Source organism: Epargyreus clarus, unplaced genomic scaffold (genome assembly GCF_041222505.1).
Source record: "Epargyreus clarus isolate Ecla_fem2 unplaced genomic scaffold, WU_Ecla_fem_2.2 ptg000019l, whole genome shotgun sequence".
NCBI lineage: Eukaryota > Metazoa > Arthropoda > Insecta > Lepidoptera > Hesperiidae > Epargyreus > Epargyreus clarus.
Genome location: NW_027332227.1, coordinates 1,495,804 through 1,509,963, shown reverse-complemented (window position 1 = coordinate 1,509,963; position 14,160 = coordinate 1,495,804). Strand labels below are relative to the sequence as shown.

The following is a 14,160-nucleotide window of genomic DNA, read 5'->3' as shown; positions in this document are numbered from 1 at the left end:
AAGCTTATATAGCACTTATGGTATATCTTAGGATCACGCGAACGGTATATCGCAGGTGTAAATATAACGATTTATTTCACAATAACAATAAAACATCGATAATAATCAACAGTTACTCCATTGCTTCTGATTGTTTGCTCATTATCTTCTATTACAATCTTTAGATAGGGTTACGAAGGTCATAGTTAACTAAACAGCTATATACGAAACTTATTAAAAATAGTGGTTAACATACTTTGTCTGTTATTGCAATTTTTCTCTATGTATATAAGTAAATACTGAAAGGAGTTGGGAAGGCTAATGTTTACTAAAGGTTAGTACTGCTTCGTGAATTAGTAATTTAGTAAGTACGAGTAAGTAAATTGTTTATGATCTTCTAGATATTTAAATTAATTTGTCCATTGTATGTTTGTATGTCAAATGGTTATAAACAACGTATAGTGGTGTACTCACGAAACCCTAATAAAATGGGAGATTGAATAATTATGTCGTATTCATTACGCAAGCGTACTTACATGTATAGTATACATGTTATTGTCAAACAGACCACGTTTCGACACGAACTAAGTAGCGGCGATCGGAGCGGTGCGATGCGATACTAATCTAGGCCATATTATTTCTTATTTCGCAAACCCTCGCACTCACCAACCGAACATCTAATTACCGTATTAGACAATGGAGCGAAAAATAAGTAGGCACGGTTCGGCGTCACCATACGTTTTTATTTCTTACAAATACTGCCATTCGTTTCACAGTGGATACTTTTCGTACTACAATAACAGGTACATCAACTCAGAATTAAAAAAAACGCAACATTCACCGGTCAGGTTTCACAAAAAAAATCGTAACAAACAAAACATTATACAAGACGTTTAAATCAGTGCGAAACGGGCGCGGGTCGTGGGGTGTACTGCCCAGCGGGCTGGCGCGCCCCCCGCTCTGGCAGGGCACCCGACGGCCCCCGCGCGTGTTTAGTGCTAAGCTTAGAATTAGATATCACATTCGACGGTCTGCTTCCTGCAGCCATTAGTAGCTACCATGATGACCATACTCGTGGCCGTGACTGACGACAACTGGGTAGGGGACCTTCACGGGGTAAGGCACCGGCTTCTCGACGTGGTAGGGGACGAGCTTCTCGATGTGGACGGGGTAGGGCCTGTCGACGGGCACCTTCACGGGGTAGGGCACGTGCTTCTCCACCGGCACTGGGATGTGCTTTTCAACGGGGTAGGGCGCTGGTACTGGAACCTTGACGGGGTAGGGCACGGGCTTCTCGACGTGAACGGGGTAGGGCCTATCAACGGGAACCTTGACGGGGTAAGGAACTGGCTTCTCTACGGGGTAGGGCACGGGCTTCTCTACCGGGTAAGGTACAGGTTTGGGTACATGCACAGGGTAGGGCCTGTCAACTGGGACCTTAACGGGGTAAGGCACTTCCTTGATAACTGGGTAAGGCGCGGGCACATGTACTGGTACCTTGACGGGGTAGGGAACCTTCTTTTCTACTGGGTAAGGAGCAGGGACGGGTACCTTGACTGGTACGTGGATATGCTTCTCTACTGGGTAAGGCTGGGGCACGTACACTTTGACGGGGACGGGCCTGTCGACCGGCACATGGACGGGGTAAGGCACCTTCTTCTCAACTGGGTAGGGTTGAGGTACATGGACGGGTACTTTAACCACCTCCTTGACGGGGTAAGGGACGTGCTTGACGACAGGGTAGGGCTGAGGTACGGGCACCTTGACGGGATAGGGGACGTGTTTCTCGACGGGCACCGGGATGTGCTTCTCCACCGGGTAGGGAACTGGGACGTTCTTTACCAGGGTGATGGTTTTGTGCGTCTCGTGGTGTCCGCCGTAACCGCCCTCGTAACCGCCTCCGTATCCGCCTCCGAATCCACCACCGTATCCTCCATGTCCACCTCCGAATCCTCCATGTCCACCGTAGCCGAGATCGAAGAGTCCACGTTTTTCATGTTTTTTGTCGTCGGCCGCCTTGTTGTCGGTCACTGCCACTTCCGTTTCTGCTTTCTTGGCTTCTTCAGCTCTAGCGAAGGCCAGAAGAGCCACCAGACTGGCGGCCACGAGCTGTAATTAAAATTATAATATATTAACGCTTGTAATAGAACTTTCTAATGAAATGGTAAGATTGACAGAGATCGAGTCAGATATATTTGATGTTGCGGACTGGTTACTTAATCCATTACGGCGATAGCAATGATCAAAATTGTGCTACGTTAATAAGTTAAGAGAATCGAAAGTGTAGGAGCTCGTAAAAGGCTCCGAGGCCTTTAATGAGTGGTCGCGTTAAAATAGCCGCCAACAGTGGACATGCAATGGCGGAACCGTTGCGCAACATTTAACTGGGACAGGGAGCACGATCCTGGTTTTGAACTAATCACTGTCACAACACAAACACAAAGTGAAACACACCGTGAGCTTCATGATGCTGAGCTTGCTGGTTGCACTGAAGGCAGCGGAGTCCTGAATGCGAATGATGCGTGGTGGTCCGCACCACGGCTATATATATGCGGTATGAGCGGCCGAGCGAAGAAAAAAAATGGCGGCTTCGTAGGACTACGTTACACTTTCGCTTTCGAGGGGGTATCAAGCAAAGCCAAAATGCTCCATATCGGCTCAGTACTGAGATGCGGACCGGTTCTCTTCGACAATCGCACGGTTCCTGAAATATAATTATTGCAGTGAAATTATCAGATTGGACTGTTTGCGACAATTTGATTTTTACTTTACGGGTTTAATGATAATTTTATTGCTTTGCCGATAAAATTTAATATACTTTTTTGTATACGAAATTAAAGCTTAATCTAATAAGCGTCATTATTTCGTAATAATTTTACTTTTTTATACAATTTTAAACTAAAGTACTTAATTTAAGTAATAAATTAAATAGATATTGATTGTGAAACATTTAAACTAAAGTTAAGTGTGCTGTGATTGTGAAGTCAGTTAAAAGTTTGTTTACTTTAACTCCATATTGCTACAACTATTTTTATGTTTCACTATTGGACCTTGGTTTCTACCAACAACTAGAAGAAAGCCATAAAACCTGGAGTATCCACCACGCTGCTCTAATACAAATTAGAGGAATCATGTCATATAACTTGCATAACTTAATAAAGATATTTTCCTTTAATCTGATTCCATTCTATTACAAATACATCTTTAGGACGACACTTATATAAATAACATTTATTTGAAATCTTTTACAAGATTTATATAAAAAAAATACCAATCTAATCTTATAAATTTACTAACAATTATCTGCTTTAATTCGAAGCTGTTCTACATTCAAATGTACAACTTAACGACTAGTTACATAAAAACACACTTATTTATTTAAAAGTCATTTAGAGAATTTTACAGAAAAAGCAATATATTCATATTGCTATAAATATATGATTTGTACAACCCCATAACTTGTAATCCGTTTAAGCGATGGTGCAACACCATGCCCAGTTGGTCAGTGGGCAACGCAATATTCAAATTAACTGCATTAATGCATTATGTTACGTCAACGCTATTTCTATTGATAAATGGCCTTTGGAGCGGTCTGCATTCTAGTATTATGTTATTCACATCTGCCTAGATTAAGCTCGACAACAAATATTGGAACTCTTAATTGGGAATTAATTAATTTCCACTTTTGTTTTCATTTGCATTCAAATCTACTTAAAATGTATTTGGAGTTGGTTTTTAATATTAAATGGAGGTATTTAACAATTTTGTCGTTTCTAACTTGAATTAGGACAATGACTTATTCAAAACTTATTTCCGTAACCTATTTCGTTTGTATTACGTAGCTACACAATTCCTTCGCTAGATAAAAATAGATTTGTTGTAATACTTGTAACATTTAATATTCGTAACGATTCGATCTAAATCATTCTTGAGAATTCTTGAGAATATTTTAAACTCGCCTCGTAGAAATAGGAATTAGATATTTTAAATACAAATATACAGATTTCATATTATTTTCTTACATATAGGTAATACTATCCATACTAAATATGTATATTCTAATATCATAAATGAGTTTATTTGTTTGTTGGTTAGCTACGCTTCCATGCCTTAACTACACAACCGATTGTCATGAAATTTATTATACACTTTGTCAGGGGTTCAGGAAAAGGCATAGTGTATCTTTTATCCTGAAAAAAGTACCGTTCTTGAGGGATATATACAAACCTATGACCGCGGTATATGACCTATGATATTACTGACTACTTTTACCTGTGTAAAAGTTAGTGAATTTTAAATTTAAAATAAACAAAGTTTACGCGTACGAAGCAATTAAACATAATATAAATTGACACAATACGTGAACACATGTATATGCACACGTTCGCAGTTTACAGTTACATGCACGTAGCGCGTTGATGTCTTTTGCTCGGAATGTGAAACCGGAAATATTGAACCGGAATTACGGATATAAACAAAAATGTGGTTATTCTGTTTTTAAGCCCAAGTTGTCCTTGAATAACGTGGGAAGTAAGCCCTTTGAAGTTGATTGAATTTTTAATGAATATTGAAAGTGAACTGTTCGTATGTGTAAGGTAACTTAGAAGACAGATTTACAGCCATATATCAATATACTCGTATATCAACAGAAAAAAGGTCTATAACATTTTTACCCGACTACAGAGGGTAATGTTTTTTAAGGGTATGAATGTACATATGTGTTATTTTTTGGCATGCCCTATAGCACAAACGACTTGACGTAGTTTAACGTAAGTCGTTCTATTCGTCTACATTATTGAATGAATACAGCCTATATTTTAAACTGTCGCGATTTCTATTATAATATATATTTCTCTAGTACAATAAGAACTATTTTTCTTAAAAAATAAGTCTAACGTAAATATATTGAAGCCTCAACGATGAGTGAGAATCATTAGAATTTCAATTTTGTGTTCAAGATCAAATCTAACTTTAAAATACGACATATATACATAAATTATCGTCTGTCGATATTGCGAATTTTGTTATGACCCTGAAAATATTGGAGGACTTTTTTCAGGGTCGAATTCTTCTTATACTTTATTAAGTGCTGCTATGTTCTGATTTAAAAAGTCGTAATATAGATAAATTTTCATGAGACGTGCTAACTTAGTTTTTTGCATTAGACTGAAGTTAGATTTTTTGCATAAGATCGATAGTACATGAGCATGTAGTTCACCCGATGGTTAATGATCAGTACCCTTACCATGAGTTTTTACGTTTTGACAAATGACTGACAGATGATGACTGTTTTGGTATTTGTTTACGTACTTGTCCATTCAATTTCAGATCAGCGCCCCTAGCGGATTGTATCAGACTATTGTGTCAGTAACGTAACATTAAATGTCCAAATTGACGAAATGGCGCGTTACGATGAATGACAGATGATGACTGTTTTGGTATTTGTTTACGTACTTGTCCATTCAATTTCAGATCAGCGCCCCTAGCGGATTGTATCAGACTATTGTGTCAGTAACGTAACATTAAATGTCCAAATTGACGAAATGGCGCGTTACGATGAATGACAGATGATGACTGTTTTGGTATTTGTTTACGTACTTGTCCATTCAATTTCAGATCAGCGCCCCTAGCGGATTGTATCAGACTATTGTGTCAGTAACGTAACATTAAATGTCCAAATTGACGAAATGGCGCGTTACGATGAATGACAGATGATGACTGTTTTGGTATTTGTTTACGTACTTGTCCATTCAATTTCAGATCAGCGCCCCTAGCGGATTGTATCAGACTATTGTGTCAGTAACGTAACATTAAATGTCCAAATTGACGAAATGGCGCGTTACGATGAATGACAGATGATGACTGTTTTGGTATTTGTTTACGTACTTGTCCATTCAATTTCAGATCAGCGCCCCTAGCGGATTGTATCAGACTATTGTGTCAGTAACGTAACATTAAATGTCCAAATTGACGAAATGGCGCGTTACGATGAATGACAGATGATGACTGTTTTGGTATTTGTTTACGTACTTGTCCATTCAATTTCAGATCAGCGCCCCTAGCGGATTGTATCAGACTATTGTGTCAGTAACGTAACATTAAATGTCCAAATTGACGAAATGGCGCGTTACGATGAATGACAGATGATGACTGTTTTGGTATTTGTTTACGTACTTGTCCATTCAATTTCAGATCAGCGCCCCTAGCGGATTGTATCAGACTATTGTGTCAGTAACGTAACATTAAATGTCCAAATTGACGAAATGGCGCGTTACGATGAATGACAGATGATGACTGTTTTGGTATTTGTTTACGTACTTGTCCATTCAATTTCCAATCAGCGCCCCTAGCGGATTGTATGAGACTATAGTGTCAGTAACGTAACATTAAATGTCCAAATTGACAAAATGGTGCTTTACGTTTTGTCTCTCTTTTTTGCGAATATGTGAGGCAGACAGAAAGACTTGAGCACTTATTGTTACGTTTTCTCAGTCTACTGAAGCAAACGGAACAAAATATTGGATTGAGTAAACGTAACGTAAAATTGTGGAATGTTTTGAAAACTCATGGTAAGGGTACAGTGCTACCCGTGAACATATTTTACTAACTCCATATCAAACTGAGGTTCTACCTGATCATTACTACAAAAGCAGTTACCTCTCCTAAAGACTAAGTCGGTTGTCTCATATGTAAGTCACACCTTATATGCAAACCCTTCCACCGAAACGAAGAACTGCTTCACTTTCGAAATAGGTGTGGTGGTACCTTCTTGGATCATACTCGCCCTTAGAAGCTGCTATTGCTGCAAATCAACTGTGATCTACCTCACATATAACTTTTGTCCACAAAATAGGACTATTGTCCTTAACCTACATGTATGTAAAAATAATGGCATTTAAAAAAGGGAAATAAAGAATAATTACTTTTAAAATTAAAAAAGACAAATCCACTGAGTTTCTTACCGGATCTTCTCAGAAGAGGTCGCGTTCCGATCCGGTCGTAGTTTAAGAAAATATTGTAAATGCCGCCGTTGGCCTGTTCAAAATAAATTATTTCATTTCATTGTCCTCAAAATAGGATTGTTGTCCTATTTGGGGTCACATGTGGATGTCCATGGATACATTGACCACTCAACATTAGGGACGGTATGACCGTTACCTACTTATGTTACATAAAAGGCATTTTGAGGCATTGCATCAAAATTGTGTTATGTGTATGACCTTGTCCTTAAAAGCCTTCCTGTTAGAGTTTTGGAGCGTAACATCGCTCAGTTGCGAATTACTGGGTTGCAAATGCAATTGTTTTCTCTAAGTTTTTTAACTTAAGTGTTGCAATAAATGTGCATATGTGCTCTGTTATAATTATAAGTCAGTAGTGTGTTTCATTTATGTTTCTCTTCTTAGTCGGTTATTCATTGCTGAAGGTCGTGCCTGCTTCGGTAGTGCTGTGCAGGTTTGCTGCAAATTTCGCCAAAGAGCTCGGTCTTCTGCTTGTCTTAGGCATTCTGTGATAGACATCTTGGTTCAGTCCTTGATCTGGTCAGACCATCTGGTTGGCGCTCTTCCTCGAGGTCTTTTACCCTCCACTTTCCCAACGACCATAATCTTCTCCAAGCAGTCGTCTTCCTGTCCTGCTATACGGCCAAAGTATGAAATAATATCCTTTGGAGGCAGATGGTCATTTATGTTATTCAAGTAAAAATAAAAAGAGGCTTTCCGCTTTCTACACTTACAGTCTCACACTGGGATTCCGTATCGTGGGTGTCATTAAAACACACAAAGATGAATGCACAAACACTCAGACCCAAAACAGATATATATTAACTCATCATTGACCGTCATATCTGTTTTGCCAGGGAATGAACCTGATATGACACGCAAAGGGTCCATTCCTTTGCCTCTCAGACCGGTATAGTGATCGCTCTGCTATGCGTATAGTCAAATTGAGGAATAATTGATGATTAATAAATGTAAAATCATCATCAAATACTCAAGTAATAATCTAGGTCAAATAAAGAGTTTGAATAAAAATACATAGTAATAAACTGTAATCGCCCATTAATATGAAATTTGGCATCTTAAACTGAAAATTTGGGTTCGAACATTACATACATCTCTGAGGTTATATTAAATAAGTTGAACTTCGAAACAAACAATATATACTTTCATGATCGATAAAATTTTATGAAATAACTAATTGTAGTCGTCTGCTGATATGAAACTTAATAAATTATACAATTTATCATTAACTATTCCATTAACCTAAAGGTCAGTCTGTAATGAATACCAATAGTTGCAAACAATATAAATGTCAGTTCTTAAAGCGTTAGAAATTTATTAATAATAATTACACAAAATATATTATTTATCTTAAATGTTAAGTTAAAATTGTATTTTAGGTATACTTATAATAATAAATCTAAAATTAGGGTACCTGTCCTACTCCCTAGCGGTTAACCACGGGGGCGGCAGCCGCGCTAGGCGCTTTTCCAGTTTAACATGTTATCACTTATTATTGTAAGCAAGTGTTATGAAGTTTATTTAAATAAAAGGGTAAGTACCCTTTATTAAAAATCCATCTAAACTACCGAAAACCAAAATTTGACAATTTCTTGTATTCAAAAATTGTAAAATGTCAATCTTTGGTAGGCGAAATATTGGATAGATTGCTTATTGATAATGGACGTAAACCGATACAAAATGAAAAAGAGATGCTAGCCCGCGGTTAGCCGCCCCAGCAATTAATAGTAAGATGGGTTATCCATAGCAGCTATACTATGCGCATTTGTAAAGTACATTTTCTTGCAAATCTCAAGTTTTTATTTTGATTTTCTTCATAATATTTCGTCCAAACATTTATGTAATGTATAAGACATTTGTTCGAAAACAATACGAAAATTTAGAGGAAAATCTTGTTTGAATATAAAAAAGACTATTTATTGTGCTAGGTGAGCAGGCTGTCCTAGAAAAAATGATAAATACTGGCCAAAAGGAGTGACTTGAGCTCCTATCTGTTAAACATCTATGTATAAGGTTATGTAAACTGTTATATTTTTTGTGATTCATTATCCGATAACAATTATGACCTTACATTAATTAACAGTTATACTTCAGTTGTATGAAAATATTTTAGAATGCTGGACTGTGGTTTAAATCGTAGCTCAAATTTCTGTCAAGATAAATTGTGTATCAGAAATTATCATTTATTTTTATGGAGCTGCATTTATAATTTTCTAATAGTGTGAAGTCTATCCGTAATAATTGATTGTTACGTAGTAGACGTACGCCTTTGCCATTCCAATGAATAGTTTTACCATAGATATATTATAAGTTCATTCATTACCTTTGTTGTGACTTAGGACAAGTCGCTATCGAGATGTGTTTCTGAATCACGCTATCTAAGCTTTCCTAGCACTTTCGATATCTACAAGTTCCCAATTTAATAGCATTGCAGCCATGATAATCTGACTTGGTAAGGGAGGTTCCCTTCAACATATTTTTAAACCAGCGTGTGGCAATCTACAAACCGCGACCCCTCCTTGCGACACGCGGGTCCTCTAAGAGCTTAATGTTGTGGCCCGTGTTCCTTAATATAACCTAAATTTATTATTTATGTCCCGTCAACATTTCAAAGAATATTTCTGAATGTAGCCCGCCATTAACTGGCTGTTGCCTAAAAGGTTGCTGACCTCTGTTTTAATCTAAAGCAATGTGTCCTATAAGCAATATTCGGTTCACTTGACATCAAGTAAGCCAGTTTGCCAACATCACAAAAACTCGAACCTTGATTCATGTGAACATAATGTTCATTACAGTCTTGAGTAAGTTGACATAACTGCGAACAATTGTTTAGGAAGAAAGGTGTAACCTAAGGTTTTCTACACTTACGTATTCGTAATTAAACCCGATATCCGGATTACGTCACATATTTAGTTACAAAGAAATTGAATACGGTATTCGTATGACTTTATGTAAGTTGTCGTAGAACGGAAACGTGGATGAAATGTATCGGAGTGAGATTAGGTTTTCTGGTCGCCGGATGCTGTGTTGCGTTTAATATCGGATATTCTGAAGGTGGCTTTTGTGGTTCGCCGACAGTAGTACTGGTACGCCCTCTTCTTCTGTACTCACTTCACTCTTACTTAAGTAATGAGCCTTGAATGATGAAATGAGTTTATAGGAATTCATTTTTGACTACACGTTAGTGTACACATTTCATTTTCCAAAAAAGGCGACATAGGTTGCCACCAAATTGACAAAATTTCAACCAATCCTCTTTTTTAACCCCCTTAGGTGAAATTTCAAAACAATGTTCCTTAGTGGGTGCTTCCGACATTGTCCCTGTAGTTCCGGGACTAGAATAGGGCTACGGTATCTCCTGCCTGTCGTAAGAGGCGACTAAAAGGGGGCTTCCGGGGTTGCGGGCGGCAAGAGTGGGAGCTCGAACCGCCCGGCCAGCGGCCCCGGGAAGGACGACGGTATGTGTGGTCGCATACCGTCGTATACGCCAGATGGTGTGGCGAGCGTCAAGCTTACCTGGGCGGAGCCCGACGGGGCAACGCGCTAAGAGGACTCCGGTTGCGTTCCTTTGGAGATCCCGGAGCCCTCAACGCAGCGCAGAGGACGGCCACCGGGGGGGTTCTAGTGCGGTAAAAATTCCACATAACTCGGCGTCGCTCCCACGTTGTCGGGTACCTTTTGAAGGTTTCCCCCTCGACAAAAAAAAAAAAAAAAAAAGGGTGCTTACGACATAAAAGGAACCCACTGAATAAATTTTGTCTTTCTAGCGTCAATAGTTTAGGTTCACCAATGATAACTCAGTCTGTCAGTCAGTCAATCAGATACTACTACTACTACATATGTATATATATTGCAAACATAATGATGTTTGTTCATTCACTTTCTGTACCTACTACATTAAGTCTTACATGATGTAAGTTTTGTTAACGAATGTTACCTTTTTATCTCATTTGACACCCGAAGTTAATTACAGAATGAGGTAACATTTTGAGCAATGTAATCGTATTAATAATTTCCGTACGTTGCGTTACTATATCTCCTTGTAACATATACAAGTAGTAAGTTGATCGGCCATTTTAGATCATTTCCACTGACTGCTGACGTACGGATACTGTTTTCGTAATGTAATGTTTTTCATACGCGTGCTTTTTTTCTTTGTTTTAATACCTGAAATCGAATATTAGCTGACTGTAACATGTACTATATTACATGCATAACTTTTCATTTTGCTTTTATTTAGTTTTAATGCTTCTATTAAGTAAATAATTTACATGTAAAAGCCACGTGGTGTAATAAATTTCAGAAATAATATTTTTTTACTTGAATTCGAAAACTGAACAATTTTGATCACAATTTTAATAAAAAACATAGTAACATAGGTCACTCCCGCAATTTAGACGATTCCTACAACGCCTCATATCATGTTTAAATCCAAAGAATAAGACGTGTATACCTAATCCAAAGAAAGATACCTAAAATCAGAAAATATTTCCCTCTGCAGACAGTAGAACGAAAATGATAAATGATAAGATTGATGAAATTTGATTACAAACCAATAAGCGTAAACGCAGCTAATATTAGCGCTAGTGTGTATTACACAGGCCCACCGCATTACATTTCGTAAGCCGTTCATTCACTGAACACAATTTTTGCGACTCGATTGTCGCCCAAGGTCCCTTTTGTTCTTAAATATGAAGTTTTTGTATTGTTTGAAACGAATAGACGCTTAAACCGTGTCGCCTTAATATAAATAGTTCTATATAATTGTATTATATTGTAAATTGCATTTATTTTGCAGAATGGTGTGAGTAAAGCTATTGAAGTATTGAGTTCCGGCTATGAGTTGCTATTTTATTATAGGGAAATTGGTGACCTAATGGTTGTGAGCTAGACTTTTGGGCCTATGTCTTATTTAAACCGAAAATTTAATGATAAAAAGTGTCATGAATAAATTGGTTATTTTATATCCTGTTGATAAAAATAAACTTTTTACATGAAATATTTTAGATCAATTTATTAAAAAAATCAATTCAACCTAGCTGCTGTCTACTGTGAAGTAATTTGAGGTGGAAGAATTTTTTGGGCTAAAGGTGGGTGATAAACACTTCATGATTCGAGGGTATCGCTGTCACACTTATTTCTAAATTACAACAGTAATGTAAGTCTGCTTATTATTCAGATGTGAATTTAAAGATATTGTGAGGCATTTCAGATCAGGCCACAATACGACGCATGCGACTCTTGTCTTATTTAGGGTTGTTCACATCTAGAGATGAAAGATGGTAAAATATTAATATAAAAATAGATATTTATATGAAATACTTAAAATATCGATAATTATAATTTGAAATGTCACAAAATATTCAGGATGTTTTTTGATCAACATTTCAAAGATAAAAACAATTATCAAGTTTTTTTTTCTCAACCTTATTGTCATTATTTTACCAAGTATTTTTTATATCAATCATTCATTTTTATATGATAAGGTTATATCGATAGTACTTCAGTATCTTTATTATCGAACATTTGATATATGCTGAACGTTGCATCTCTATTTACATCTTACGCATTAACATTTGATAAATAACCCATTTAATTATTCTATCACATATATAAGGTCAGCAAGCAAATAAACTTTACATATGAACTATTTACGACAATCACTTTTACGGTCTGTTTATAAAAGATTCTCCTTTCTAATGTTCTAATGCTTATTTGAAATAGTACTGATTTTCCTCAACATTGCACTAACGTTAGTTTATCTTTTTATTCTGTTTTAATATTGCACGTGAGTAGATTCTCTGTATAGTGCAATAAGTAAGTTAGTATGATAAGTTGTGCGACTTATTTCATAGAGTGTAGTTATTTATAGGGCTTTATGGATAGTACAGTAGGGTCTGAGAGAGAAGGGCGGTTTTTGTTTCCGTTTGATTTGATAAAAAAATCTTGTCAATAACTAAAAATATATTATTAGTGACATTTATGAGAATCAAAATGAGTCTAGAGTCTAGAGAAAACTAGAATTATGACTTCTAAGTCGATGGAATGGCTATCTAGATACAGAGGCATTCCCTCGCTAGAGTCAACATTTTAGGGTGCTAATACACTAACGGCAGCGATAGCTTGTATTCGATATCTCGTGTAATTAGCTCACTATCGGTCGTTTGTTATCTCCCTTGAGAATAGAGAACAATAGAGTACAATTCCTGTCATATTACATATAATTTAATTATTTTCAATAAACTAAACGATACAGTCGCAATGATACCGAAGGTAATATACAGACGAGCGTTTACAAAACGCACTACTGAATCGTAGCAAAAGTCGCCATGTGTGAACGTGAACTTACTATTGTGCATTCTTAGTATTACCATTACGTATCCATTACTTAGCGATAACACTATTATTTATTCGCAGTATTTATTTTATAATTGAGTGTGTGGCAAATTGGGTGTCGTAAAGTGGAGATGCCCTTAATTAAGTATGTCGTATTCTGGCGTGTTGAAACAAGCGTACTCGCAGTTAGAGTTACGCATCAGATAGTTTTGACCACGTGTCGTAGCTTCAGCTATAGCGATTAAGCGATATAATATTATAAGTGAATATTTTTAAGCTATTCAGCAGCTAATTAACGTGGATGGTCTTATTTAAAATATTCATTGAAAATAATTAATTTGTTTTCTAAAAAAAAGTAGTTACACTGGCAGACACGTAGAAATTTTACCCGACTTCGGGGGTATGTTTTTCAAGATTATGGATGTTTATCGATATCTTATTATTTGGATTGTTCTGAATCCTAAACGTCTAAATTGGATTCTGGGACTACTATATATTTATCTATTACTAGCTGACCAAACATTGTGTTGCCATATAAATAAACAAATGTTAAGGGTGAACAACTCTTATCACTTAGAGGTATTAAAAATAGATGGTTGCCGATTTTCAGACCTGAAAATGCATATAGAATTTTGTGAAAATTGGTAAAGCCGATTCGGAGGAGTACGGTAATTAACATTCAAATCAAATCAAATCAAATACTCTTTATTGTACCCAATAAAAGAAGATACATATAAAAAATAAACAACTAATTTAAAGACAATACAAAAGGCGGTCTTATCGCTAACCAGCGATCTCTTCCAGACAACCTTTAGGTAAGGAGTTG

At 36.8% G+C, this 14,160-nt stretch overlaps 2 protein-coding genes across 2 annotated transcripts in view; one reads left to right on the top strand and one right to left on the bottom strand.

Annotated features, from left to right (window-relative positions):
- Positions 1 to 14,160, top strand: part of Ance-3 (angiotensin-converting enzyme Ance-3) — a 198,458-nt gene that overhangs the window by 76,987 nt on the left and 107,311 nt on the right. The window lies entirely within an intron of this gene.
- On the bottom strand, positions 702 to 2,595 carry CPG12 (cuticular protein glycine-rich 12). Its single transcript, XM_073083858.1, has 2 exons — positions 2,434 to 2,595; positions 702 to 2,088 (listed from the first exon to the last, which is right to left on the bottom strand). Exons 1-2 carry the CDS (start codon positions 2,443 to 2,445, stop codon positions 1,027 to 1,029), a joined length of 1,074 nt encoding a protein of 357 aa, XP_072939959.1. The 5' UTR covers positions 2,446 to 2,595; the 3' UTR covers positions 702 to 1,026.